The sequence below is a fragment of the Solea senegalensis genome, linkage group LG1 (genome assembly GCF_019176455.1).
Source record: "Solea senegalensis isolate Sse05_10M linkage group LG1, IFAPA_SoseM_1, whole genome shotgun sequence".
In the NCBI taxonomy this organism is placed as follows: Eukaryota; Metazoa; Chordata; class Actinopteri; order Pleuronectiformes; family Soleidae; genus Solea; species Solea senegalensis.
In genome coordinates this window covers 14,635,244-14,660,361 of record NC_058021.1, presented here as the reverse complement: position 1 = coordinate 14,660,361, position 25,118 = coordinate 14,635,244, and the positions used below count along the sequence as shown (strand labels likewise).

At 41.9% G+C, this 25,118-nt stretch overlaps 3 protein-coding genes across 11 annotated transcripts in view; 2 read left to right on the top strand and 1 right to left on the bottom strand.

Moving 5' to 3' along the window:
• The window catches only part of skila (SKI-like proto-oncogene a), a 28,791-nt gene extending 24,656 nt beyond the window's left edge, over positions 1–4,135 (top strand). For all 3 annotated transcript variants that reach the window (XM_044042254.1, XM_044042239.1, XM_044042247.1), the window contains exons 6-8: positions 1,372–1,742; positions 2,160–2,390; positions 3,689–4,135. In XM_044042254.1, the coding sequence (XP_043898189.1) occupies positions 1,372–1,742; positions 2,160–2,390; positions 3,689–3,955 (869 nt within the window). In that variant the 3' untranslated portion in view covers positions 3,956–4,135. The remainder of the gene's footprint in view (positions 1–1,371; positions 1,743–2,159; positions 2,391–3,688) is intronic.
• Positions 4,136–9,075: 4,940 nt separating this feature from the next.
• On the bottom strand, positions 9,076–15,825 carry gpr160 (G protein-coupled receptor 160). 6 transcript variants are annotated; one of them, XM_044020971.1, is made up of 2 exons: positions 15,749–15,825; positions 9,076–11,024 (listed from the first exon to the last, which is right to left on the bottom strand). In XM_044020971.1, exon 2 carries the CDS (start codon positions 10,934–10,936, stop codon positions 10,031–10,033), a length of 906 nt encoding a protein of 301 aa, XP_043876906.1. In that variant the 5' UTR covers positions 10,937–11,024; positions 15,749–15,825; the 3' UTR covers positions 9,076–10,030. The 6 variants fall into 6 exon arrangements, with proteins under 6 accessions (XP_043876906.1, XP_043876924.1, XP_043876915.1 ...); XM_044020989.1 differs by having other exon boundaries at positions 9,076–10,955; positions 15,749–15,822; XM_044020980.1 differs by lacking the exon at positions 15,749–15,825 and adding an exon at positions 13,050–13,174 and having other exon boundaries at positions 9,076–10,955.
• On the top strand, positions 13,624–25,080 carry nadkb (NAD kinase b). Of its 2 annotated transcripts, XM_044020924.1 has the most exons (12): positions 13,624–13,759; positions 15,772–16,065; positions 16,169–16,252; positions 16,960–17,089; positions 18,259–18,367; positions 18,577–18,662; positions 19,796–19,898; positions 20,002–20,168; positions 22,272–22,371; positions 23,676–23,833; positions 24,058–24,140; positions 24,233–25,080. In XM_044020924.1, exons 2-12 carry the CDS (start codon positions 15,773–15,775, stop codon positions 24,387–24,389), a joined length of 1,470 nt encoding a protein of 489 aa, XP_043876859.1. In that variant the 5' UTR covers positions 13,624–13,759; position 15,772; the 3' UTR covers positions 24,390–25,080. The 2 variants fall into 2 exon arrangements, with proteins under 2 accessions (XP_043876859.1, XP_043876869.1); XM_044020934.1 differs by lacking the exon at positions 13,624–13,759 and having other exon boundaries at positions 13,775–16,065.
• Positions 25,081–25,118: the final 38 nt, after the last annotated feature.

Below are 25,118 nucleotides of genomic sequence, written 5' to 3'. Positions count from 1 at the left end.
ACGCACACACGCACACATAGTTAACATTGCAGCCTGCAGCGGCACACACATAATCATGCATTGACCTTCACATAAAGACTCTGGGGGAACCTCACCACTGAGCATGAGGGGTGAAAAGGCAGTGACCTCCTCTCTCTACTGTATGAGTTTATGTGCACATTAGAATGTGTGTATATTAAGGCATTAGAGGTGTGTGTATGTGTGTGTATACACATGTACAGTATGTGAGTGTATGTGTGTCAGTGGAGTGTCAGGGTGAGAAAGGGAATCACAGCAGTAGTTTCCGTCTGCCGTTATTACTCAGTGCTGAACTGTCAGTCTGTCTCTCATCTCTCTGGCATCGTGCTCTCCTTTTTCTTCTCCGTCCAATCTGTCTCCTCCTGAACCTCCTGTTCTATCCATCCATCCTCTCCGGCTTCCTTTCTTTCTGCCTCCCTCTCAGTCTGCTGTCACTTCCCCCATCCTCCGCCTGTTCTTTCTTTCTTTCTTTCTTATTTTCTGCTCGCTGAAAGCCTTCCACTACTAGTCTATCTGTGTGCCTTTCACTCGTTTTGTGCGCTCTCTCTCTCTCGCTCTCTCTGTTCCCCTGCTACTTATATCCTTTTGATCCACCACCAAATGACTCACTCCTCTTATTTGTGTGTTTCTACTATTGTGTGTGTGTGACTGCTCCAGATTACATGTGTGTGTGTGTGTGTGTGTGTGTGTGTGTGTGTGTGTGTGTGTGTGTGTGTGTGTGCGCGCACATACACATAAGCCATCTTGAGTCCGTAAATGAGAGTTCTCTCCAGCGCCAGACAGGCTGTGTACAGAGCATGCTGTTTCCTGTCACACACACACACATACTGTATGAATACATTACTCTGGTAAACAACCCAGTCTTCCTCGCGCTCTCTCCGTCACCACTTCTTTCGCTGCTCGCCGACACATGCGCCACTGCAGCATGTGTCCACATGTCGTCGTTGTGTGTGTGTGTGTGTGTGTGGTAGTGTAACACAGCCCCGTTTGATCAGTTTCCCCATGATGTGCGACGTTAAAGGCCACAGTAAGGAAACAAGGCAGAGTTGGAAGGAGTGGTGCAAGCTCCCACACAAGCGCCTTCCTATTCCTCCCTCTTCTCTCTGTGTCTGAGGTCACACACAGAGAATTTGTGGGCGAGTGTTTCGTTCCTTAGCTGTTGCCATGCCGTGCTTGTGCTTGCGTGCGTGTTCAGGGTAAGAAAGGAGGTGTGAGCTTCTGTGAGGTTGTGCGAGGGTGTTACGAAGCGTAGGCGGGAGTTTGCGCCTCCGTCTTTAAACCTCCTCCTATTGTTTTTGTATTCTGTCTTCTTTTTTTTTTCTAAACTCCTTCATCCTCCTCTCTCCCCCCCAGATCTCCATGCGTCACCTCCCGTCGCTGCTAGTGCTGAGGAGGCCAAATCCCAACATGCCGCTGCTTCCTCGGCCACTGAGCGGGAATGCCAAACCCAGGCAGTTTCCATGGAGACGAGCAGCCCGAGCTGCAAGAAAGCCTCCCACACCCCCGCCCACACCCCTCCTCCACCTCCCCCGCCTGCATCGTTGTTGACGCCGGTAACGGAAGTAGCGGCAAGAGACACGAGCTCCGCCGCAAGTGGCGCTGCAGCGGCAGTGGGGGGGTTGGAAGACGACAAGGACAGGATCGTCGTGGAGATCATGCAGATGTACAGCAGGCAGCAGGAGAAGCTGAACTCCACCCTGCACAAGCAGCTGCAGCTGGAACTGGTGAGTCGGTTTGTTGGAAAGAACAAAGACCAAGATAAATGAGCCCAAGATAAACTAGACCATAAGTGTCCACGCTTATTAAAAGTGTCCTTGATGTGGATGTGGAGGTGACGTTCACCTTCCACTGGCCCCTTCATGTTTCCCTTATATCACATGAAACATTTAGGTACCAGATGGTTCCGCAGCAGCAGCAGCAGCAGCAGCACAGTTAATCTAAATGACATTGTTTGGTTAATACATAGCATTGTGTAATTATTGGACAGCGTGGACATATAGAATTACAGTCGCCCATATCCAAATGTATATTTGACACCTGTCTCCTGATAGAAGCTGAAATGTCGAGCTGTTTTTCCGACAACGGTCAGTCAGGTATCACATCATCATGATGTCCTCTGACTTTAGTCTTTGTGCCTTCAGGAGCTGGAGGCGTTGCGTGGGGGCGAGGCAGCAAGGTTACGAGAGCTGAGCGCCGAGCAGCGGGAGCTCCGCAGCGAGCTGGAGGCGGTGCACAGCGAGCAGGCGCGGCAACTAAACCAGGCCCGCCAGGAACAGCTGGAGCTGGAGACTCGTCTGGAGCAGCTGAGGCAGCAGGCATGTGCATGTGAAACTGGGGTACAGCGCCAGCAAGAGGCTCACTATACAGCACAGGTACAGGAGAATTTGATACAGAATGATATAGTATGCACACTGGCCTGCATCGTGCTCATCTCAGATCTTACTCCAGTTGGAATCAAATTCAAGCCAAGAAGGCGTCAGAAGGTGGAGATGCACCAAAATAAATTCATTTCGCGTCTTTCATCTGTAATTCTTAAGCCTTACTTAGTTCTTTGAATTTCAGCTCAGCACCAATTTCACACCGTTAGTGAGAGGCAAGGTTGGGATGGTTTGGTCCCGTGCAGAGGAGAGGGATAGTGATTATATCGCAGACAGAAGAGGACACAACGGAAAGGGCAAAATGGAGGCAGATCCCATTCATTGAGTTTTGGTGGGAAGAGTATGACCATACCTTACACTCTTAAATATTCCCATCTTTCATGTGTTTCACCTGAGAACAGTGCAGATTGTTTTCTACCAAAGCCTTGAGATGTGGTTCAAGTTGTTTCAGTGATTGACAAAATGTGTGCATTCAGATCCGTTGTTTAGGTTTCAGCTAGTCTTAATCTTGAGATAGACTGTGTTTTGTTGGCCCGAGCTCAGTGCTGCAGTATCCTCCTCCTCCTCCTCCTCGTCTCTGTTATTGAAGCTCCAGCTCCTCCTCACCTCTGCCCTCCTTGGCATCAAAATCAGGCCGTCTGCCAATTTGCGAGTGAGGGTGTGCATATGTTTGCGTAGCTATGACTAATACTATACTTAGGTTAAACGTTGTCCTTTTTTTTGTTATAATTCTTCAATTTAACAAGTTTTTAAAGTCCCAGCTTGTGAATTCACGTCACCTTGCTCATAGTAGAATCATGCGCAGGTGTCCTTTTTGTCATATTCTCTGGGGAATTCAGATGTTTATCTGTAGTTTTTATTAAACTAACTGCAGAATCCAGATCCCTGTTCGGATCACCACAGCCTACATCCCCAGAAAATGTCACCACAATTTTGTCTTTTAATTTTTAATCTACATGTTTTACTGTCATGTTGGTACATTAGTGATGTATGATAATATAACTTTGGAAGTGAGAGGATTTGCTGCTTTACAGTGGGGTTGGGGTATCATGAATATTGATGTTTTTGACACACTTTTATTGTGTTTATTCTCACGTGTGTTCATGTGAGAGTAAACACACCTGTTATAATATATATATATATATATATATATATATATGTATATATATATACATATGTATATACATATATATATATACATATATATATGTATATATGTATATATACACTAGACTGCGTGTCTCCTAATGTGTCGCAGTCACAGCTTGACTTCATGTCTGTGTCGTCCACAGTTGTCAGAGCTTCGTCAGCGGCTGGAGCGGGCGGAGGCGGACCGTCAGGAACTGCAGGAGGAGCTGCGCAGGGAGCGGGAGGCTCGGGAGAAGCTGGAGCACACCATCGCCCAACTCAAAGAGCAGATGGCTCGATCTGCCGTGGTGGGAGGCAGTCCCTCTCCTCCTCTCACCCCTTCAACTGGACCCCCTAATGCCCACTCCCCGCCCTCCTCCTCCTCCACCTCTCCCTGTATCTCAGAGGCCCCAGCGTCTGGCCAGAAGTAACTGCCACTCCTCTGAGTGCCTCCCCTCCCCTCTCATCTCCCTCATTCCTATCCCCATCACCTACCGCCTCTACAGACGCAAACAATTCAGCCTGAAGCAGAATGGCGCCCCACATCTTCCCAGGCTGCTTCTTTATTTTCATTTTTTGTTTTGTTATAAGTTGTGGATTTCACCCTCCCACTCTCTCTCTCTCTCTCTCTTTCTGTCTCTCTTATTTCAGTTGAGGACTGACTTTTGTTTTTGTAATTTAACATCAGTTAAAAAAAAGTTTTATGGTTTGTGTGTGTGTGTTTTTTTTATTTTTATTATTATTATTATTATTATTATTTCTTTTGTTCCCTCTGTCCTCTCTTTTAACGGTATTTAAATATTTTTTGTGGCATGTATGATTTTTAATTTATAGTTTTTACTGAAAAAAAACAGCTGCTTCACAGACGGGAGTTTGGCCGAGGAGAGACAAACTCAACCATCCCCCCCAATTCACCTCACCCCTTGTCGCTCACTCTGGATTCTGGAGATTTTCAGACTTCAGCACGGACACGGTCACTTCGCGATACTACCTGGCACAGCAGCCGGTGCCCACAGACACGTAACAGCACCTGGTTGTGTCTCCTCTCCATCTTTCTGTACCTTCAGCCCAGGTGCTCAAGTACCAGCGAATGCAGGAAACTGCATAGACATTTAAACAAACTCTTCTTTTTTTTTTTGCTTCCTATAAAATACAGAGAAAGAAAAAGTATAACATGTTAAGATATCAAATCTATGTGGAGGAGGAGAACCTTTACTGTACAAAAAAAAAGATTCTAAGCAGATGTTGTAAGGAAAATATGCCAGTAGTGACATTGAACTTGAGTGAATTGACTGTTTTTGAGTGTGAGGCACACAAGGTAGAAAGTTAACAGACTGTTTGGCCTGGACTCCAGCTGCTCCGAACACAGACCAGCTTCCTCTTCACTCTGCTTGGCGGCACCTGGACTCTCATGTTGTAGACCAAACAGTCTATCGTTTGATCCACCAGCTGCCCAGTGACTCCACATACATACACACACCCCTTACTTCGCCCTCCTCCCTCCCAACAGAGACCTCACACCTTCCATTGCTGTAAGCTGGGGCTGTTGCCCTCTGCTGGGAAACTCCTTAACACTGTGGTTTTCACCCGCTTTGGCCTAGACAGGAAACACTGTGCTCTTTTCAGGCTTGGCATGAACAAGCTCATGAGCAGTGTAATGCACTCAATGTGCTCTCCTCCTCCTCCAGAGTCTCCTGGGAAAGGAATGCGTCTGGACACGGGGGTCGACCGAGCCCGGCCAAGCTTGTTCCTCAGAGAAGAGAAGAAAGGTGGCGTCTCGTATGTGCAGGAGCTGCAGGAGCTGCACATACGACATTCTTACATGCGCGCACACTCTCAAGTGTGTCAGCGCCGTGCAGGGCATTCAGGCAGAACAATGGTCCCCAGCGTTCCCAGCAGATGATCAAAGCTCCAGTGGCTCCCTGTTTTCTGGGCTTCTCCTCCTCTTTTTTTTTTTTTTTGAATCACTTGACTTCATTGTTAGCAGACAGTTTCACGTCCACCCTGTTTGTCAGAGAATGTGGGGCGCAGGTGAAAGCAGTTAGTCCGGGGTGCTTTTTTCTTCTGCCTGGCTGAACAAACAGCACCAGGCAGGGAGAGGAAGAGAGGGGAGGGAATGGTGCATCCTTTCCCCCACAAGCAGACTGGGTGGCCTGGGCGCCAGGGGTACAGAGGGAGCCCTTTTTTTGTTTTGTGCCATCAGAATGGGGGCCTCTGCCCACCCTTGGGTGAGACTGTACAGGATACACCCCCCCCCCATCTCTCCCACTGACCTGTCATCACACACTCAATCTCACTCACCCGTCCATCCATCTCCTGTGCCAGATCAGCTGGGGGTGTGCAGTGTTTTGTAGAAGCCCAGGAGAGCGAGCAGAGATCCACCAAGAAGAAGAGAGGACTTTTATTGTGTCAGTTGCCAGGCAAAAGCGCTTTTTATTGCCACTGAGGAGATCCCTGTGTGTGTGTGTGAGCGTGTGTGTGTGTGTGTGTAAATAACTGTTCAAAAAGAGAAAGGGGATCGGCCTCGGCTAAACGGCTGAGCTTTTTTATGCATCTGCTCTAAATGCAAATTGATAGACATTCCACTGTGCTCCATCTTGTTTGATGCAGATTTTCTTACACAGCTTCCCTTTACAATAACAGACGTTAAAGACGGGGCAGGGTGCAGTCGTGGTTTGTTGATGGTCACAAATGCAAGTGCAGGTGCAAACCAGTGAAATCAAGCCCATGCCACAAATGTACACTCTACTCTTGTTCCATTTAAACCTTTATTGAAACTATGAAAGAAAAAAATATTTAACGTATTAACTAAAGATTTATATTCACTTTGTAAATACAGTAGTCATTAATATATTAACTGTTCTTATATAAATAATCTTCAAAAGGTTATAAAAATTGGACCAGATCTAAGGCTTTCACGCGGCCAAAATGTTTTTGCTTTCTTTTTTTTATTTCTTTATGTTGAGTGATCTTTACAGACGTCGTGATTCGACGTGTTTGTCGAGCGGATGTTAGGGAGTGAAATGCATGGTTTACTGATACACGGTGACGCAGGACAAACGGCAGAATAGGAAAAATAATACTTTGTCTCACATGTTCCGTTCTCCTCGCTTTTCTGAGCTGATGCGTTTGTTTCGCTTTGTTTGTGTAACTTCTCCTGTTACCCATCATCCTCTCTGCTAAATTGAAAAAAAAATATTTGTTTAAGAAAATGCATTTTGGAAGAAAGGAAAAAATGAGAAAAATGAAAAAGATTCCTCTTTTTTTTTGCATGTTTGCTGCCCCTTATGTTAAGTGTCACCGGGCCTCTCTACCAATCAGTTTATTGTGAAGAAGAACCCCCATGTAACACACAAACTATAGAGATGGCTCCTATGCATGAACATTGAATATGTGCAAGTTTGTCATTATTGATTCAGAAGCTAGATAGTATAAGCCACATAAGATGTAGCTGAATTTGGTTGGGAAATGATGTGTGTGCGTATAGGAGAGAGAGAGAGAGATGATGTGAGTGTGTGTGTGAGTGTTTTGAATTTCCACGTCTGACTGACACACGGCAGCTTTGAAAAAGGGAAGGAGGAGAAAGAAAAGAAAAGTGCTCTTGTAGCTCTTCGTGTGTAGTTGTTTTCTGATTGATAATCAGTGTTAATCTCTATCGATGACCTCTTCATCAGAACAACGACAACAACAAAAGACATTTGAATCCATCACAATAGCAAATTCACTTAATATGATTATTATGATTTTCTGTGTGCTTAAAATGTAAACACATGGGGGCGATGTTTAGCATCTTTAATTGAACACCCTAATGGAAAAAAAGAAAATAAGTAAAGGATAGTTGTAACAAGGCGTGCTGGGCCTTTTTTTTCCCCTCTTTTTTCTTAAATATATATATTTTTTTGCAGTGTTATGAGAGTGTGGACATTTGACAGGTGCATTCAAATACAGGAGTTACAGAGTGAAGAGAACTAATCCAAGGTGACCTTTGAGTTCAGTTGAGGGGTGTGGGCGAGGGCATAGGTGATGAAACTATGCTGGTGTGAGAGTTGATGAGAATATTACCGTTTAATTTCAATTGATTTAAAAAAAAAAAGATAAAAAAAAAGAAGTAAATATTTATGGCTTTGCTGATAAGAACCCCTTCTCCCCCCCACGATGCTGTTGAGAAACATGAAATGCAGTGTCTGTGTATGACCATTGCATACTACGTTGCCAATACTACAGTGTGATGAGACTTTTGTTCTTGCATGAATCGAGACACTGTTCTCCTACCTCATGTTGTGATATAAAAAAAAGAAAAAGATGTTTTTTAAGCAGAAGACACTGCATCTCTAACTGTTTATCATCATTGATATTTACTAGTAAATGACATACCTGTAAATGCTTTTAGCTAATACCTCAGTTGTATCTAGTGTTTATTTTTGGGTTCTGTTTTTTTTTCTTTTCTTATTTTTTGTTTGCTCTTCCCTGATTTCAGATCCTGTAAATATGCCCTGTATAGACAATGAACTTGGATCAAATTCAAGTAAAGTTCTGTAGTGTCAAACCACTGCTGTCTGTTTGCCTTTTCTCACCAGCACATGATCCTCGTTCCTCACGCTTGCGCACCGGCGTCCCACAGCAAACACACACACGTGTGCGCATCACAGCGAGAACTGAGACGACCGAGTCGATCAATAACTTAATCAGTGACAACAATTTGGTTTATCAGTTTATTGTTTAATCAGGGCTTTAACTCATCAGGCATTTAACTGTTGTCTGACATGCAGATTGAATGATTAATTAGGTAAGGTTTCTGCGGATGAATCAATGGTAATGATCGTTATAGTCGCTGCCCCTGAACATACAGTAATTAACACATCAACAGTAACGCGCCTCAGTTTCACGACCACCGACGTCAGTTTGCTGCCATTAGTAGAAAACTTTAGAGCAGAAATCAAAAGATTCGTCTGTGTTTCGTCGTTATCTGGTGCAAAGAAGCTCCAAGTGACATCTTTTTTTTACTATAACTGTTGCAGAATCAGCCTAATAATCCCACATTTTATGTACTAAAGGGATCATTTATCATATTCAATTATCTTTTAAGGAAACTGTCCCGAACATTGAGTTATTTCCTCCCGTGTCTCCTTTTTGAATGGTTTACCTGTGAATATTTAATTTCTCCTCTGCGATCGCGCTCATCAGCTTGTGCTCTGGTCTGAAGTAAAAAAAAATGTAATTGAATGTGAAATATTAAAATATTAAGTAAGGAGGCAGCTAATTTATTTACTTTTTAATCAATTTAAAAAGCCTTTTCATGGTGGAGAAAAATCCAGGGTAGTTTCAAGGCACTTTAGGGTCCTGGGGGGCCCCTACATTTTCTGTTTCAACTTGGACACATTTGTGTGCTTTATGATTGATTTATTGCCTCTCTATAGCCCCCTTTCCACCTACGGTCCCAGCTCGCCTCACCTCACCTCCGCACGGCACAGCTCAAGTTGGTTTTCCACTGCAAAAATAGTACCTACTCAACGTGGGCGGAGTCATCTGCAGGCGTGACTTCGTTTTACACATGACACACACACACACAGACAAACTAGTGACTAGAATCAGTTCATTAAAAAGACTTGTTCAGTACTTCCTCCTGCCTGACTGACTTTAGAGCACAGTTCTGTCAGGGTGCATTTGCTAGCAATGGTTGCTAATGTCGCTCAGTCGATGTCCGTCGTTGGTGGCTTCTCTGAAAAGCTCCATTTGTACGTTGCATAAACATTTAAATGTGACACCACTGGCTCGTGCCTGTGTTGGGGAATATTTTCCTTACACGATTTGAATGGCTGGTTACCGCAGTCTGGCGACGCATGACAACGATTTACATGTGAAGCATTTCAGTCGATACCTCCACTGCTTCCATTCTAGTGACCGCTTGTGTAATAGAGTCAGTAATACCTTTGCTTTTCTGTTTAAATCATTTAAAAGGAAAAGCTGTAGTTGTTGAAAGGTCAGTGTCTGTGTTTCCAGCTTGGTACAGTACGGTTTTGAATGGTACAGGCCTGTGTTTTTTCGATGGCTGCATCAGAGAGATTCGAAAATCCAGCAGCTCTTTTTTGCATCCACCTGCTTTGGTTTGTGGCTGTTTGTCTCAACAAGACTTCAAGCTTTGTATGAGAATAGAGAATGTGGATATTTAAGTTTTTCTGTCACCCAATCGGCTGACAGTTGGGTGGAGCCAGTCTAACCATGCTGTACCTTTTTATTCCGGTACCCCAAGGGAAGGATGGAGCGGTTGGGATCAGTTATTTTAGTACGGAAATGCAAAAACATTTGTACCACACTGTACCAAACGGAACTGTTCAGATTACCAAAAATCCACTTATCTTATATTTTCACGCTAATCCGTTAAATAGTTGATGAGATATTTCAGTCAGTGTTGGACTGAGTGACCAAAAGACATCACCAGACCACAGATTTCATCGTATTACTTGATTTCGTCTACCGCGTGTCCTACATAAAAGTGGTTTGTGTAGTCATGCTGTGTCCCTCTCTCTCTCTGCAGCCAAGCTAAAATTAAACCTCCACTCACACAAGCTGTCAGCTGGCACTGCCGCCACACTTTGTGCCAACTGTGAGGCTGGACAGACTACACATGAAATGACCACCATCAAAAAGCTGTTTAGGAAGCAGAGCCAGGCCACATTCAGACCCAGGTATGACGGTATTCCCAGGGGGAGCAGGAGAAGCACGGCCAGAAAAATCAGGAGAGGCGCCCAAGTGTTCAGAAATATACACAGGACTTGGCAAGCGACACTTCTCCTGCTGTGAGTTCTGCTGTGGTCTGTGATTTGCTCTTTCACAGGAGGCTTTTCTAATAATCGTGTGCTGCACACAGCGTGCAGCGCTGCGCAGCCCAGAGTCAGGAAAAGCAAGGTGATGACCTGCAGGATCTGGGCGGCGTGAAACACCCAGCACTGCTGCAGCAGGTGGTGAGACACATCCTCCAGGACGGGAACAAAGTCAGACAGCAGGAAGACGTAGAGAGCAGTGAGGAGCCACAGGAGGACGGTCACAAACGAGTGCACAATCCATTTTGCCCTGGAGGGGAGAGGTTGCAGTGAAATGGTGCAGAATTGGTCCAAAGCTGCTGCGATCACAAGAGGCCACTGCAGAGCACTGTAGATCTGCCCTTGGATTTGAACCAGCAAACATATGTGGTATCTGGTCAGCCGCAAGTCCAAGAGCATGAGGTGTCCGTCACCGTGGATGTGAATGGTGGTGAAGAGGAGGCTCACGGCCGTGTCCACCGCAGACAGGGACACACTGAAGACCCCCATAAAGCTTCTGCAGATGTGCTTCCTCTGGAGAAACACCAGCAACCAGCTGAGCAGACATTTCCCCCCCAGACCGAGCAGGATGGAGGTGATGGAGATGTTCATGGTTTGTTGTCTGGAGGAGCTTTTAACCAGAAGAGCACAGAGAACTCTGGATCATTATGGAGACCACTGCTTCGGCTGCTGCTTCTGCCTGAAGGAAGAGCATTTAAAAAAACAACAACAAAAAACAACCTAAACTCTAATGTGTGGTTGTAAAGTGTGACCAAAACACTAAACCATATGTTTCAGGTGTAAACCAGTGCATACTGTATGTGCATCTAGTAATGATGTTTGTAGAAGAATTAGTGCATCTACTGCCTCCCTCTGGTCAAACACCAGCTACTGCATTCAAATTTTGCTATTGGTTTTTTTTTATTATTTATTTTTCTATGCAGTGCAAAGCAAGGTACAGATGTCAGTGTTGTTTTACATTTTAAGACTGTAGATGCTCTCTGCTTAATCAGTGAATGGTTTCCAGATCGCTTCATGCACACCCAATTTATTTAAAAAACAACAACAGCGTTATCCTCTCCACTGACATGCACTGTGCCATACACTTAATCTCAGCTCCAATTTAGAGCAAACAGACACTTTGCTTGTAATATAGCATCGTTAATAAATTGATATAGTGAGGTTTTTACGGACAGAATTGTCACAATAATTTTGTCCATCACCTCCCTCCAGAACGCTGTCACATTCCCATATACAATGTATAAGTCATTTTAAATTAGTGTTCACTGATTGTGACTGTGCGTCCTTACAGGCTGTGGTCCTATCGTTGTTAGATCTGCCCTCCTCCATGTGTTAAGTATGGGTGAACCTGATAGAAATCTTTCATTTTTAAATGCTGGAGGTTGTTGTTCTGTCACCTTTCTCTCTTGATAAGTGATTAATCTTTTTGAAGCTTTTTTTCATTATTAAAACAAGATTTCTGATTGTTTATCTTTTTAAATGTGAATATTTTCTTTGTATCAAAACTCAATCATTTTGGTTTACGGACGAGTAAAGCGAAATGGCTGGCAACAGTTTGGGTTATGACTGAAAACACAAAGAACAAGCGCACTCGAGTCAATAAACTGATTCCCCACTAGTGCTCGTAAACAGGGACAAAGACAATGAGTTGATGAAGTCGAGCTACGGCAGTAAGCAGCTGCTCGTAGTGTGTGTTTGTAGGTCACATATTCAGGCTTTTTTTCCGTCTTCTTATGTGTTGTTGAGTCAAAGTTATGATTCATTTTATGTCACGTTTTTAGTTGTGATATACAGTAGCAATAACTGTGCAGAAGCCACATAATTTGAGTGTTTCTCTTTTCTTTTTGTTCATAAAAACGAGCCGAGTGAACCTTGAACTGGGACGTATTTCCAAATTTTACAAATTCAATCAAATTCACATTACAAATTCAATTCAAAAAAATATATAGTTGGGAAAATTAACAGTTTTCTTTCATCAGATTGTCGAGGTGGTGCTAAAAAAAGGATATGTCACTCTATATTGCACATTCTTATAGCCTCTGTATATACTGTATGTTTTAACATAGTAATGGAAAAAAGCAGCTGAATTGCTCTGTGTTCTAAGGGTAAGACATTAAAGAAATCTATATTTATTTAGATATTTGAATAGTGTTGAGCTTTAGTTATTGATTTGTAGTTGAAGATTTGCAAGCTGAAATCAGATCGCTGTCTGCATCTGTGGCATTAATTATCGATCTGTTCCTCCATCTGAAAACCAAGGAGTGATGTAGCTGATTAATGATCCCACTTACTGTATGTTCCATTTTCTCATCGATGCCTTCTCTGGGATCAATGCTATTTTCATGCTGCGTTACACCTGTTGGGTCTCCTTTCATGTAATAAACTATGAACTGTTTCAGATAAGATGGTGAAAAGCTGCCCAGGCTGACAAGGAAGTGACACTGATCAAATATTGGTACAAGAGAACTAAGCATCAGTTTTCACACACACTGTTGTGTGAATTATTGCAGCAAAGGGTAAGAGAAAATTATATATGTATATGTATTCATTGAACAAGTTTCAGTCAGTTAAACTGAACAAAATGAATCAAGATCATGTTAATGAACAAACTGAAACAGACCTTTGAAACGACACCTGATAAGACCGGACATGAGAGTCTGATTTTAAAAACAACGCAGAGACAAAAAAGTGATGGATTGATTACCTTTGTGAATGAAAGTCATCTGATATTTAAAAGGAGTGACTTTTGCTTTTCTGCTTCTTTGTTTTTTCCCTCTTGATTGTCATCAAAAGCTCTACACCCAGCAAGAAAAAAAAAGAAAAGATATTTGTTTGAAAGGCGTGTTTTAAACCCAGGAGCACACACAAGCACCCCCCACACACACACACACACCAGGCCCTGAATGAGGAAGTTGTGTCAACGTGCTGTGAATGCAGGGAGTGACACAACCACAAAAGTGCCTTATACTACAGTTTTCTTTTAGCATGACTATAAGCAACGCTTTTTTCAATCACAGCTACTGTTGCCCCATCCTCATTTTTCTCAATTACATAAATATATTTTATTGATTATAATCAAAATATGTGAGGACAATAAAATATTATTTGATTTGATTCATCATATTTTCACACTTCTCTAAATCAGTACCCACTGAATTGCAGAAGACGGTTGGAACAATCTACATTAACATTAAAGAAATACACCCTTTGTAATACACTGCAACATATTCTATGCATTATTGTTGTTATTATTATTATTATTAGTAGTAGTAGTCGTAGTATTTTCCCTGCCAGATCTCTTTATACTCCAGTCCAGTAGGTGGCGGTAATGCTCATTTGAACTGATTGCTTACCACCAACAAACCCAACAGAAGACGACGAAGGACAGCAAACCAGCCCGGCTGTACGATTAATGTCAGTTTGTAGACGTTGACGTCCACAGTTTGTCTTAGAATACATATTTGACCGTTGGCATGTTTGCGTATTTTTCTTGACACCGTAAGGCGGCGTTTCGTCCCGTATCCACGTTGAATGCGGAGCGGTTAACGTGCTAACTGTTGCTAGGTAGCGTTAGCTGTCAAGCTGAGGCCGGTCTTTGTCGTCATTTTTGTGGGTGTTCACTTCGGTCACTCGGTGTCACTGTTGAAAAGGGCAGAATAATTTGACCTAAACAGACTTTTGTAAATGTAATGTGAAATGAAATGAAATACTGCAGACCTTGGCTCGATATACTCCCATTCATTGGTTTATTTGTTTCACGCAGCGAAAATAGTGCAGTTTAATGCAACCGCTATTTCATCTTTACCCTTCTTATTTAATTTTATAATGTTTCGTTTCTGTTCAAACTGTGTTATTGAGGGCTGTCAGGGTTTTTCTGATTAAGCTGGCTCGACGTCCTCAGAGCAGAGCAAAAATGGTTAAACATTTGTTAAACTCATTTAAATTTGCAGTTAAGAACAAGGGCCCGTTGATGGCGATATGCTGCTATGTTAAATTAAAGATTGTTCATAGCGTTAGTGCCTCAAGAGAGAACAGGTAGTTTGATTCACCTCAAAGAGCATGAGATCAAATCTGAACATTTCTGGTCTGGGCCAGGTTAAGCTTGCAGTTGGTTAAAAGAGAGCCACCTCTTGACATGGTGAACTCTGGTTTTAGACTCTAGTACCTCACTAACCCAATATTCTCTTTTCATAGTACAGCCCACAGACCTCTAAGAGATAGTCTATGCTTTTGTTACATAATACAGTGACAACAACTATGTCAACAATACAACAATAATCCCAGTTACAATAGGGGCAACAGTAATAACATTAGCAGCCACATACAAAAGAGAATCTAACCTAGCTGCATCAGTTTAAAGTAATTTATTGTGGAGCAGACTGTTTGTGTGGGTTCACGTGCATCTATTTCAATACCTTGTCTTCTTACTCTTCACAACAGATTACAATACAAATACAAACAACAACAAACAGTACAGCACACTTCTGCTAAGGCCGGTCAGTTTCCCACTGTGTATTTTCTAGTTTTGATGGCCACTCAAAGCTGCTTTACACTGCATTCACTCACATGTCTCTCATACTCTTTCACACACACTGTGGTGTTAAGTGCCTTGCCTAAGGACACATTGACATGTAGGCCAGTGGAGCCGAGAATCTAACCCACAACCTTCCAGTTCAAAGTTCTACCACCAAGCCACTTACTAGATCTCCACCAAAATCTAATCCATAACGTGGATAATTATGTGGGATGGCACTAGTTTGAGCTCAATGTTCTTTATAAAGTGATAACTGAGTGTAGGTCAGGACATTGATCGACCAGGTGACAACTGGTTGCAACATCACCCAAAATAATCTAATCTCTAATTTTTAAAATCCTGATCTGCAGCAAAAGTTCAGAGACATCACCTGCAACCAGGCTGCTGTTGGCCGATACATGCCGTTCATTATAATTTATTTTCCTTTAAATGGGAACATAATTCCATAATTCCATTGAAGGAGAGCTGATTGAAACCATTATCTTAAATTGTTATAAATAAATCAGAAGTAGAGGCTAATTTTTCCATTGACATCCATTCAAACTCAGGTTTGCCCCCTAGTGGCTATTTGGTATATTTTCACTTCCTGTTTGGCCCAAGGAAAAAATACCATCTGTGTTTAACTTGGACTAATTAGACTTAAATTTTAAAATTGGATTTAAATTGCTGAATGATAAGTCAAAACAAACCATAAAGATTCTCTGGTTTCAGCTTTTTCAGTTGGACCTTTTTGTGGTTGCTGTTGTTTTCCATGAATGTGACTGTTCGGTTATTGATTTATTTACGATGTAGTATTGATTTTTCAGATCATTTCACAGATTTCTGGCATGTGACTTCTGCACCAATCATACTGAAGTTCAAAGTCTTACATAGAGCATTTCTTCCCTTGCAGAATGGAGAATTCAGAGACCAGCCCCTCCTTGGGAACCTCGGCAGTGCCCGACAGGAGTATGGTGCGACCCTCAGGACCCCCTGGTCTGCTGTCCGAGTCAGCCAGGCCCTCCAAGCACAGGGAGCACCCATCAAAGTCACCAAGGAGACGGCGGGAAGTGAAGAGGTCGCAGCGACGGGGGGATGGTCATGAACAGCTGCTCTGGGAAATGGAGAGGCGAAGGTTGCCAGGCCAACACGAGCACTTGGAGCCCTCTGGGTCAGCAAGCGACACATCGGAAAGCTCACCTAAGAGGTTTGCACTGCAGGTCGCCAGCTGGTCTTCCATGCCACTGGCACAACTCTGCTACCCAGGACATGAGGTGATGGTGTTTTGACTTCTTTTTTTTTTTTCACAGGAGAGCCCACTTTCTACATGGACCATATCCAGCCACTCACTTCGGACCCAAAGCCTGTATTCTTCCCAACCCGACATCAGTCATGTAAGCTTGACGGTGCTGAATGTGATAAACTTTGTGTTTAACAAACTGACAAGAGTATACTTTTACTGTTTGTTGGGGACATTGACACAACGTGCTTGTGTAACAGAGTAAGATAAGATAGATGTGAATGCTGTGATTGGATGTTATATTCAATGGGATGACTCACTGAACAGATCACAGAGGCTTTTTGTCAGCTGATCAGAGTTTTTTCCTTGAACCTTGAATACTATCTGTAAAATGCCTGCCATTCACTATGCAAAGGAGGAGAGTCAAATGGTAAAGTAGATTAAGATACACTTTTTTCTTCTGAAGTTTGGAATTCGGACCTCACTTGACACAGATGTAATATAAAAATGTCATTACACTAAATGACTTCAGTTGTTAGTGCAGTGTAAGCTTTATTTATTTGAGAACACACAATTCCAACATTTGACTATTTTGGGGCTGTCACGATCCAGAAAATGTAACAAAAGACAGACTATATTCTGACTCTATTTTGTTTTATGTGTTTTAATCACTTTTTCTGTCTGTCTTTATCAGCTCATAGTTTTTTAAATTTAATCTTAATTTTCAAACATAATCAGTCATCAATTTATGTGAAATAATTATAATTATGTGGTTAATAGATCTTTCTTATTGTGTTTATAAGTTGTTGGTGGTTGTTTACTCACTCACGTCAACGGTCTGTATCTGTTCTTGTTTCTCAGGCACATCCAGGACCCGGCCAGCCAGCGGCTCACATGGAATAAACCTCCAGTCAACGTGCTGGTCATCAGAAAAATCAGAGATGAAAGCTTGGTGGAGCCTTTTAAAGAACTCTGCAGATTTCTAGTGGAGGTACATTATTTTAAAAGCTGTATGGTGATAATGTTCTGATGTCATAATGGGATGTGGGTCTTTGTGAGTTTTTGTTTGTTTGTTGGTGTGTAACAGTAAAATATATATAAAAAAAAGTCTGCTACATTCAAACCAGTTCAATTCACACAGTGATAATTAAGCCTGTCAGCTCCACACAACTCACTCTGTGTGACTCTCTATTCCTCTCAGTATATCAGTGATTTGTTTTTTGTGTCTGTGGTGAGTGTTTTTTTTTGGTGGTGACATTTCCGAGCTGCACGCTGAGACATTCTAAGAATGCGAGGAATAAAAATAACATTAAGCCCCATGAAAAGTTTCAAAACTACTACTAAAAATAAACCTGGATGTTCAGAAGATGTCACAATCGCATTTCCATCGCAACATAATCGTGCGGTATTGAAAACGTGTGCTTCACTGACAGAATGCAAAGCAAACCAAGTGCTATGTGACTGCATGTGCCAATCACAGCTGCTGCAATTTCCTTCACCACACCACACAGCTCCTGGTTGCAGTCTGGACAAGTAATTGTATGTTAAAAGACAGATTTACAGCAGATAACTTTACAAAATGACTGCAGAAGGAAACATCACAAGACATCACCCCTGTCTGTGTTTGTGTGTGTGAGAGTGGAGGGGCAGAAGAGAAAAGTAGGTCAGAAACTCTACTGCTTTGGTAATTACTCAGAAGTCCATGGAGGGTGATTGAGGTTCTGCAGTGGAGCTTTGAGATTAATGTTTGACAGTATAAATAAGACTTGTGTTCAATATTCGTGATTAAAATGTGATTTATGGATGTTCAGTCTGTATTTTGTATGTTTCTCAAACATAATTTAAAAATATAGGTATGTTTGCTTTACAGACACAACTGATGTATACTGGCATTAGAAAACCTCACTAGTAACCTCACTGTAGTAGAATAGGACGGAAGTAGTCCAGACATGAATGTGTGTGTATGTCTGATAACGTGCTGGTCTGACAACCACATGTGGTTCCATGTTTTCAAAGCAAACTCTCCGAGTTGGAGCTACCACACGTGTATCAAATTTCCATTAAACACTGTCATATTAAATTACACGTTTGGCCTTTGCTCAACTGTGTCTGAGTGTGTTTTGGCTGTTGTCACTATTAAAGCACATCTGGGTTTTTCAGGAGAAGCAGATGATGGTGTATGTGGAGCGCAGGGTCGCAGATGATGCTACGCTGTCAAAGGACGAGGCCTTCGGCTCCATACGCAATCAGCTCTGCACCTTCAGAGAGGGTGAGACTTCTTGTTAAACACAATAGACACCGTTTTATCATTAGTCACATCTCTGTGCTGAACTTGTCAGAACACAGAAGTACTCGGTTTGTGGTTCTTTCTTCGCCGAATCTTGTCAAAATAACCATTAAGAAAAGATTGAACCCCCAATGAAGCTATTTCTAAAGACGTTTCGAGTGTTTTATAGTTGTGGTTTCATCCACCTGCAGGCTATGATGATATCTCTGACTGCATTGACCTGATCATCTGTCTGGGTGGAGATGGGACACTGCTTTATGCCTCCTCTCTCTTCCAGGTAATAACACATCGTTTGCTTCATCAATCTGATTTTGGATCTCTTACCTTACCTTACAGTAATCCAATAACTCAAGATTGTCACTTTGGAAATATAATTTTGTGGAAATTCAAAACAATTCTTTTCTCTGACTGTTTTGAAGATTTATTTTAATGTTTAGTTGTTCATAATAAGTCCTCTCCTTAATTAAGTTTGTAGGATGTACCATCATAATATTGAGAGATTTAGCCAGATTTGGTTAGCCGCGATGTCACCGGAAAAGTTATGCCCAAACAGTATCCTGGCTAGCCGACAACGGAGCTCGAAAGTTTGGGAGCATTTTACCAAAATAAAAGAGAAGAATGTGCAATGCAAAATCTGCAAGGCAGAACTTGCCTTCCATGTCAGTACGACAGTGATGTACAAGCATCTGAAAAGGAAGCACGTTGTGGCTGATTACATTTCTGACAAAGAGGGACTATCGTCTCGGTAAGGTAATTGGCTATTTGGCTGGTAAAATTAACGTCAACAGTGAGCTACTTACTTATAGCTGTAAACGTTAATATTAACAATGGTGATTTTCTTAGCCTTAGCATATGTATGCTATGTGTTTGCTGTAAGGTTATAACAGCCACATCATGTTTGAATAGGAAATGTGATAACGCTAATGTTTTATAATATATATTCATAGTACATAGTTTTTGGTTCCATTTTACAAAGCACAAAACACTTACAGCTAACAAAAATGTTAAAGGCCAGAGTTGTGCCTTCATTTTATTTTATTTATCACATTAAAAAAATGTCAGAAATGCTGCTACAAGCTGCAAAGTTCATTAAAAGTTAAATGAACTACCATCTAAATTGACTTTATTTTTAGTCAGCACATACCTTAAACACTTCAAGCTGTAAGCTAATGATGGTTATATACGAGCAGCTGCATGTTGGTGCGAGAAGCTGCAATTTACATGTGATCCGATTAGTCGACTAATCGCAAAAGTTATCGGTGACTAGTTGATTATTGAAATAATCGTTTGTGGCAGCCCTAGTTTGGATCATTTCTGAATGCTGGGAGTATGTCTGTGTGTAGTTTGCACACGACGAATGTCGTATGAATAATGAGGATCTCAGACTGAATGTCTTCCTCTTTTCTGCAGGGAAGTGTTCCTCCAGTTATGGCTTTCCACCTTGGCTCACTTGGTTTCCTGACACCCTTCAAGTTTGAGTCATACAAAACGGAAGTAGCCAAAGTATTTGAAGGTAGAGTACAGCTGTATACAGCAACTTTAGTTTGTCTTCAAACTTGTTAAGATGTTTAAAATATTTTAACTTTTACATCTAAATGTGGATTCTTTTCCCCAAGGCAATGCAGCCATCACTCTGCGCAGTCGTCTGAAGGTCAAGGTGGTGAAAGACATGCTTCAGAGAAGCCCAGAGCCTCCACAGCAGCAACAGCAACAGGAGCACAATGGAGTTCTTACTCAAGTACACACCAACAGTGAGGCTGGGAAGGTCACTCTGCAGCTGCAGGTGAGGACAAAGATGTCAAGGTGGACATGTTTTTCAAAAAGCCCCTCCAGGATCTGAACAATGTGTATATATTTCACATTAAGTCCTAATTATTAAAGGGTAGTATTTTTTTGGGGCAAAGTTAGCTCTACTGCTCTAGTAGCTCTAAAGACTGTAGTACAGTGTGTACTTAAACAAATGTTCCTTCCATTCAAACATTATCAAATGAGTTCACACAATGCTGATTTAAGTCTATCAGCTCCACACAACTCTATGGCTTTGTTTAGACTGCAGTCCAAATGTTTATTATGATTATTAAGCATATCCATCTTTTTATTGTATTGAGCTTGATTTTTTATGTCAGTCTGGGCAGCTAAATAACACATGACTTCTGAAAAAAGCTGATTAAAACCACACCTGGAGGTGGTTTCGAATGCGACTCTGATCAGATTTTTACAGATAGGATTTCAAAGTGTCTTCTGCGTCACTTGTAGCACAGAGGCAGTAGAACCGACCTGTGGACAAGAGACAGTACCAGTCGACACAACCGTTCCTTTTGTTGGCCTTGTGTAAGCAGGATATCTTTACTTATTTGTGCCTTTCTTTGTGTATTTCTTTGTGATTTATTACATCTTTCATATAGACTTTATCATGAACAACTTACTGAACAGGAAGGAAGAAGGAGGTGTGTCTGATGAAGCATTTGTATTTGTCAGAGATGCTATTGCTAGTGAGACATCTAGTGGCAGTGAATATTATATAATCAGCAGGTCATTGACTTTGTATAGGACACTTTGCTTGTCCAGGTCTGCATGTTTTCTTTATGTTCATTAATTACAAGCACTCGGACCAGACGTTAGTCACGATTAGTGAACACAAACAACAGCTGCACTAAAGTGGTCGTTTTTATTCGGTCAGTGGAATTGCATTTTAAAAGCTGTTGTGTTTTAATCCATCATCACAACTAACTTGACTTTTCTGCAGATGAAGTGGAAATTCATACAGGAAAGTTAAAAGGAAACACTATGTTCCTCTGTTTTCATAGTTCTTGGAAGTGTTTGGTCATAAACAGCTGGTGCGACTGTCTTTTGTCCACTTTCTTCATTCCTGATCATCGCACGTCAGAGGATGCTGTAGCATCACAACGATGATGGAGGCAGTGTATGTGTGTGTGTGTCAGCCTCATTTTACTTCCATCCCGGGTGTAATTGTGTCCACGCAGATGCGACTATCTCAGTGAGCATCAGCTGTGTTGCCAGGGCGACAGTCATAATAGAGGTAATATTGGAGAGAAAGTCAGATGTTGTGAAGTCCTGTTGAGCCGGTTGCCATGGACACCGTGGCGTCAACAGGGCAGTCAATACTTAATGAGCTCTGACGCTCTCGGTCTGACACACTGTGACTAAACAACATTTTTCACTGCTGCAGACTGTCACAGACGCACACACAGACACCCACACACACACACACACACACACAGAGTTTTCAGTTCAGTGTTCTCTTTCCTTTCTCCTGGGGTTTTGTGTTTAGTGTCTCATCAATAAAACACAGTGATGGATTGTTCTGGTCTCTGAGCCAAAGTTGGACCTCACATTACATCACGTCTGCAGGATGTTTGGGTTGTGCTCAGCTGACGTCAGTTCATCTGCCAGACCTCACAGCTCTGCTCTGCTTTGCTGTGTTTTCTCTTACTGACTGACTGAAGTGTGGAACATGATCTGTGCGCGGCTGTCTGACTGCTCACCAGCTTTTTCCTCTGCTTGTACTTTTCCTCGTGTCATACGGGACTTTTCAGACCTGTAGCTCTGCATATATTGGCGACTCATTAATCACCTAATTGGATAGAATTCTCTTTACAATATACAGTATCGATAATATCTCTTTTTGTCTGTATCCTCTCACAGCCCACATATTTTATTGTTTGTAGTCTATTTTGTCATTTTCTTCATAAAAAAGATGTAGACATAGATAGAATACACAGTACCCTTACAGTAAAACATTTATATTATTTGGCCTATAGATGGCACTGCAGTAACACAATTAATATACTGTATGTGCTCAACAAAAGCTGAATGTACCCAAACGTGTGTGTGTGTGTGTGTGTGTGTGTGTGTGTGTGTACAGGTTTTGAATGAGGTGGTGGTCGATCGAGGTCCGTCCTCTTACCTCTCCAATGTCGACTTGTACCTTAATGGAAGACTCATCACCTCAGTGCAGGGAGACGGTGAGAATGCACACACACACATACACACACTTCTGCCCCCTGTGTTTTAATGTCTCTGTTTTCTAAATGAAAGAAAATATTATTAATATTTTAATAGTTTATTAATATTATGTCAAAGCTGCAGAAGGAAGGATCACTGGAAAAATACTCGACAGCCACAGATTCACAGAAAATGCTCAGCACCCTGTATCCTGACAGATGCACTGGTCATAAATGAATTACACGCTCTGATAAATGAATCTCAGGGCACCGGTGAGTCATGAGGGCAGATGTGAGAAAGAGGAGAAACAAGTTTACAGGATAGAAAAATGATGAGCTGATACGAGCTGAATAAAATGTGAATCGACTCTTGCGAGATGTGCCCAAATCTGCAGTTTGTTCAAAAGTGTTTTGCAGTTGAAAACGAGTGGAAAAAAAAAGTGGATATTGGTTGTGACAGCGTGCTTCAGTGCACAGACACAGTTTGAGCATCTGTATGGCTCCCCCTAGAGGGAGAGAGAGAGTCTGTCCTCTGATGGTGCATAATATGTCTGGAGGAAAGTGGAAAGTTAAAGAGAAATAGATGAGTTTGCAGCGTTTCTGCAGCCACCGCAGGGAGAGAGATGATGTTATAATGTTCTCCATTTTTCTTTCTGTGAATAATTCATCTAAATAAACGCCCTAGTTTCAGTGTGACAGAAGAGCCAAAGCTGTCTCTGCATCTGTGAAACTCTCTCTCTCTCTGCTAATATTGACATGTTGAATAGTCTGTTACAAGAAGTCCGTCCCCCAAATGTCCTTGTTATCACAGACTTGTGCGTCCCTGCACTGGCTCCCTGTGAAATAGTGCATTTACTGCTACTGTGTTTTGTTTTTTTTAAATCACAACCACACTTTTCAGAATTAGCCTTTAATGAGATACCAGTTTATATTATTTGTAGTTCATGTTTGACCTTTGTAGGTATTTATATTACCTGCTTAGTCTGTGTCAGTGGATGTCTTAAAAGGTGCCTCAAGTAAAACATACTATTATTATGTTTATTATTATTGGATTTTAGGACTGTAACTTACGATAAATGTTTGATTTATCTGTTGATTATTTTCCTGATCAATCAACTACTAGCAAAGAAACCAGAAAATATTCACATTTAAGAATCAGAAAGCTTGTTTTAATTAAAACTTATTAAAAAAAACAAAAAACACGAGTAATCAATGCTCAAAATATAGTTAATGATCAATTAATGTCAATTTCTCCTAAATACTTTTCCTAGCTTAATGCCTATAGTATCTTTAAACTGCCTGTATGTCTTACTTCTGTCCTCCAGGTGTGATTGTGTCCACGCCCACAGGGAGCACAGCGTATGCAGCTGCAGCAGGAGCCTCGATGATCCACCCTAACGTCCCCGCCATCATGGTCACGCCCATCTGTCCTCACTCGCTCTCCTTCAGGCCCATTGTTGTCCCTGCTGGGGTGGAGCTCATGGTATTATTTTTATTATTATTATAATATATCCCTAAGTTTACCCTAAGTCTCCATCAATTATTGTATTGCACGAGGAACAACCCTATTCAGCGTGATATAATGAAGTCAGACGGTAACCATGATAACGATGCCACTATGACTGTATTAGCATTTAGCTCAGAGCAGCAGTGTCGCACACACGCAGACCTTCAAGTCTCCTTTTGTCCTCTTCTCTCCTGAAACAGATCACTTTGTCTCCAGATGCCAGAAACACTGCGTGGGTGTCATTCGACGGCAGGAAGAGACAGGAGATCCAGCACGGAGACTGGTACGAGTTCAATTCCCCGTTAATTCCATGTACAATGTCCCTCTCCTCCTCACTTTTATTGATTATTGAAGTCTGTGTTTCTCTGCCAACAGCATCAAGATCACAACGTCGTGTTACCCAGTGCCGTCCATCTGCTGCCACGACCTGGTGTACGACTGGTTCGAAAGCCTGGCTCAGTGTCTGCACTGGAACGTGCGCAAGAGGCAGGCGCGACTGGCCGACGTCTCCGACTCTGACACTGAAAACTAAACTCTTGGCCGGCAGCTGAGTGAGTGAGTGAGTGATTTAGTGAAATTAAGGGAATAAAGGGAAGGGTGTCTCCACATCTCCACTCAGAATAGCATGTCCATTGATACAGTATCTTATACTGAGTCATCATCATTCACTACATTCCCATGAACTGACGCTCACAGGGAGAAAGCATATCTCTCATTTAGATTAGATAAAAACACTGCTGTGTAATCACGTGACGTAAAACAGGTTTCTTTTCAGCCGCTGACGAGCTTTGCTAGAAAAATTAGACAATTGTAAATGTGTACATATACAAGATGTTAGGGTTCATTTATTTGACCTCATTTACCTATTTATTATATATTTTCAAGAAGAGAAACTTTTAATTTGTGATACAGAGGCTTTACCGTGTATCTTTAGTCCTGTGCTGTTTCTGTAACGTACATAGTTTTTCAGAATTGTGTGCCCGTTTATATTTTACGCAGAGAATCGTAAACGCCGTAAACGCTTAATCTGTCGATTATTTTCTTGTTTGGTGTTTAGTGTTTTCCAAACCTGGATAGTGTCTTGTTTTTGTCCACAAATCTGAAAATATTCACATTTTAGAAGCTGAAGAAATTGAAAAACTTAGTTAATATTAATCGACAACTAAATACTGTTACAGCCCTGAAACAGAAGTTTGTAAGAAAATAAAGATTTTAAAACATTCCATTTTTGGTCCAGTCTGTTCTGTGTGAACCAACGATC